The 4283-nt window shown below is 42.4% G+C and overlaps 1 protein-coding gene across 1 annotated transcript; it reads right to left on the bottom strand.

Annotated features, from left to right (window-relative positions):
- Positions 1 to 2202: 2202 nt before the first annotated feature.
- Positions 2203 to 3621, bottom strand: LOC310794748 (nuclear factor 7, brain-like; the record flags this gene model as incomplete). The annotated part of the gene is made up of 1 exon (XM_083656775.1): positions 2203 to 3621. The coding sequence occupies one exon, from the start codon at positions 3619 to 3621 to the stop codon at positions 2203 to 2205; it is 1419 nt and encodes a 472-aa protein (XP_083512901.1).
- Positions 3622 to 4283: the final 662 nt, after the last annotated feature.

Genomic DNA, 4283 nt, shown 5'->3' with positions numbered 1-4283 from the left:
AAATAAATCAAAACAAAACAAAAAAACGTGTAAAAAGCTATACAACAATTACAAAAGTCCAAAAAGAGCAAAAGCAAGGTGACGTATGCAATGCAATACAAAAAACAAAAAATGGGGGGGGGGGTTAGCTACAATCTCAACATACATTTTAAACAAAACATCTGTCTTTTATTCCTGATCAGATATTTATTTGACCATCAACATCAACAGAAATAACAGGGAATAGTAAAGTGGTTATTTTTGGTTAATAAAATAAATCAAATGAAAACCAAAAAAAAAATTGCTTCACAACAATTGCAAAAGTGTTTAATTACAAAAGTCCAAAAAGAGCAAAAGCAAGGTGACATAAGGTGATGTAAGAAATGCAATTCCAAAGAACACAGCATGTTACTTAAAAATATCTGTATAAGCATTAAAAGCTGACGGCACTTAATATGAACAAGTTTTCACAAATTCATCTGTAAGCTATGATTTTTATGACTTGGATAATTAACTTCAAATGATCTACAGTACAGGCCTTGTTGATTATATTGTACCAATCAGACTGAGTGTAAAGGTCAGGCCAATCAGAGGTCCAGTTACAGTCAGTAATAAACCTCAATGCTTCATGATAGTGGTACACAGGAAGTATAAATCCTTACAACCGTGGACAAGCCATGGTCAGGCCCGGTTCTACGGGGGTGCAAAAGCATGCATTGCACCCTTATTTTAATTGTCTGCATGCTCAGTTGAAAAGTAAAAAAAAAAAAAAAAAAAAAAAAAAAAAAAAAAAAAAAAAATTTTTTTTAAATAAATGCTACAGCTGCACACTTACTGTTTAAACTTGAATTATAGTTGTTGTTTTTCTTTGTTCTTTGATGTGATTTTATGGCTTTTTGGCACCTATATGTAACCTTTTAAGGTTGAGATAATTGAATTATCATTATATGGTCCAAATATTTCAGTAAAGCACTTGAAACACTTGAAATATTCTTGCTTGGGTGGTATCATTCTACTTGAAATGATGGTCAAATGCATTATTTTTAGTAAAATAACATGTCAAATTTTTCGGGCGGCCGGCCTTCGGCCGGCCACCCGAGTGGGCCCGGCCTTCGGCCGGGCATCTGCACCCTTTCCTATCTAGGATGCACCCCTAGTCATCTTGTTCTGGAACCGGCCCTGGCCATGGTCCTTCCTGCATAGTAAAACATGGCGTTACTTAAAAAATATTTGTAAACATTAAAAGCTCACACACATTTTCAGAATGTTCAGCTTTAACCAATGATTTAAGACTCAAATAATTACAATTTCAACTTAAGCGTAAATTATGCTCGAGCGAAATCGCCGGCGCTGACTGCGCCGAGGGGGTCGCCGCAGCTGGGCGTCCTATCGCCGCAGCTCAGCATAGGGGGCGTGCAGCTCCTCGAAAATGTGACTCTGCGGCATCAACTCCTTGTTGTGAGGAATGAGGAAATGCCATTTCCTCATTTAACAGTGCTTGTCCCTCATCTAGCAAAGCCTTCTGCAGGCTCACCGGAATGAGTTTTGAAATGGAGGGACAATAAAATGTCCCCCCACCGACATGATTGCAAGTTAACGTTTTGGACGTGTACCGCAGCCAACGCGCCTAGTTAACGTTTGAGTATGCACAGTCTCGCTGTCGCCGCCATTCGGCGACAGGGCGCCAAGTCGAGGTTGCGCAGAACCATGCCGGGCGCTTTAGTAAAAATAATGTTCTACAGAAAGAGAGAACAGGGTGAGTGATTGTTTAAATATTTACATTTAAAATAATGTGTCTCTATTTCAAAGAATAATTGTTCTATATATTTAAAGTTGTTAGGCATCCATGGAAATTCAACATGTTCTGTAGCTAAAACTTTAGAATTATGACACTGAAACAAAAATGGTATTTTTGCTCAACTGACTCCAGGGCTCACCTTTGACCCCACAATCACCATGTTGCTAGAACTGCTTCACACGTCTAATCAGAGCCACACTACTTAACACCAAGTTACCACATTTACCACTTTCCTTATAGACCTATTCTCTGCTCCATCACACATTCATGAAGATCAATTTATTCAAAATAATATGTGCCTATGGTTACACACACACACACACACACACACACACACACACACACACACACACACACACACACACACACACACACACACACACACACACACACACACACACACTTCTCATTAACATCCCATAACATCACAGAGAAGCCTCAGCTTGACAAACTTTGATATCAGTGGTCTCTGCATCACCAGCCTCGCCAACATCGAAATATGGGTAGAGTTTCTCAGTGAATGTGCCTTTGTAAGTGTAGATGTGAGTGTTGTCCTCAGAGTTGTAGAAGGACAGCTCCCCCATGTCATAGTCCAGCTGGACTCTGATCCTCTGGAGACTCTTCTTCACTGTGACGGTCTCACGAAGCCCATTAGTGTATTTTCCTCTGCAGTGCAGTAAAGCCCAAATTCCATATGATGGTGAGGCAAATGCCTCCCCCTTCCTGTCAACTGACTCTTTAGCCACACACACATTCCAGAAAGGATGATCTCCCACCTCCACCTCCCAGCTGTGTTTCCCTGAGCTGAAGCCCTCAGAGCCCAGAACAGTGGCAGAGTAAGTGTGTCTCTCTGGGTTGTCAGGGAGCTGCTGCTTTGTGTCTCCATGTCTCACACTGGTCAGGTCATCAGACAGAGAGAGCCAGTAGCCTGCAGTGTTTGGGTCCAGAATGACAGGACTGAAGTTGACCTTCCCCTTCATCTTCTCCCAGACTCTGAAGGACAGGTTGCCCAGGTGTTTGGCCACATCTATCAGTGCTCCTGAGACCAGCTGTGGATCTGACAGTGAGCACTGGGCTCTGACTCTGGTCTGAGTGGCTTTATAACTGGTGAGGAACGGCACATTGTGTTTCTGCAGGTCTTCTTTAACAGCAGAGATGCTGTCTGAGAGAGAGGAGATCTTCTCCTCAATGATCTCCATCTCTCTGGCGATAGTCTTCCTCTTCTGTTTCTGTTCCTCCCTCAGAGCCGTCACTCTGGCCTCCTCTTCCTCTTTCAGGAACTGGTGGAGCTTGTTGAACTCTGCTCTGATCTGTGTCTCTGTGGCCTCCAGCTGCTTCTTTGAGTGTTGAACCACTTCATTATATGTCTCCTCCACCTCTTTGTATTTGTCCCTCTTGTCCTGTAGAGACTTTAAGTCGGATTCCAGCTGCTCCTTCAGCTCACTGACTGCTTCTTCTATAGGAACCACCTTGTGACCGTGGTGGAGAGAGAACTCACAGACAGGACACACAGCTCTCTGCTCCTCCTTACAGAACAATTTAGACACTTCTCGATGTTTACTACACATCACCTTGTCTTTCTCCTCTTCTTTAGCCGTCTCAGATGACCCAGCTTTCTGCCTAAAGGCATCAGCTAGTTTCTTCAGTGCAAAGTTTGGTCCTGGATCCTTTGAGCGTTTTCTTTTACAAATGGGACAATTTTTGTTTTTAGCTTTTTCCCAGAATTGTTTCAGGCAGCTGGAACAGAAGCTGTGGCCACAGCTCAGAGACACAGGATCTCTAAAAGTCTCTGAACAGACATGGCAACTCAAGTAACTTTCAACAACATCCAGTTTCTCCGCCATTTGCTTTGGTATCCAAAATATCTTTCAATAGCAACACTCACCAAATCACATTGACTTCAACTTGCTGCTTACAGTCCTCCAAATCAGTGTGTTTCAGTAGAGATCTCACACCCTGTAATGACGTCTCTGCTCTGTTCAGCAATGTCAAAGTCTGATTTTAATTTCACCTGCCTCTGTCATGGGTTAATTATTAATGAGAAGTGCTTCTTGGAGTACCGCTGTGCTCAGAGCCTCCATGGTCTGTTGTCAGATATAACAGCAACGTGTGTCAGGTGACTGTCACTCACTGTCTCTCAGTTTATGGCTCACTGCCATAAACCCAGTGCCTCTAACCAATGAAGACGTCTGCTTTGGTACGTGTCTTTGAAATGTCTCTGTGACATTTTAACACATCTCTTAACCTACATATAAGAGACTGTTGTACGAGCTGCTTAGCAAGCAGTGAGGAGACGCTCCTGAAAGAGGCTACCTCCAGTGATGCTGTTTGTCCTCTCTCCTCCTTCACACTTTAGCCCAACACAATCACCACAATAACATGTCAGCATTGTATTTCTGATCATATGTACAATCTCAACGTAAAATGAAACAAAACGTGTCTTTTATTCCTGATCAGATATTTATTTAACCAGCAACATCAACAAAAATAACAGGGAATAGTAAAG

The sequence above is a fragment of the Poromitra crassiceps genome, assembly GCF_964638095.1.
Source record: "Poromitra crassiceps genome assembly, chromosome: 20".
NCBI classification, from domain to species: domain Eukaryota; kingdom Metazoa; phylum Chordata; class Actinopteri; order Beryciformes; family Melamphaidae; genus Poromitra; species Poromitra crassiceps.
This window is presented reverse-complemented; position numbering and strand designations above follow the sequence as displayed.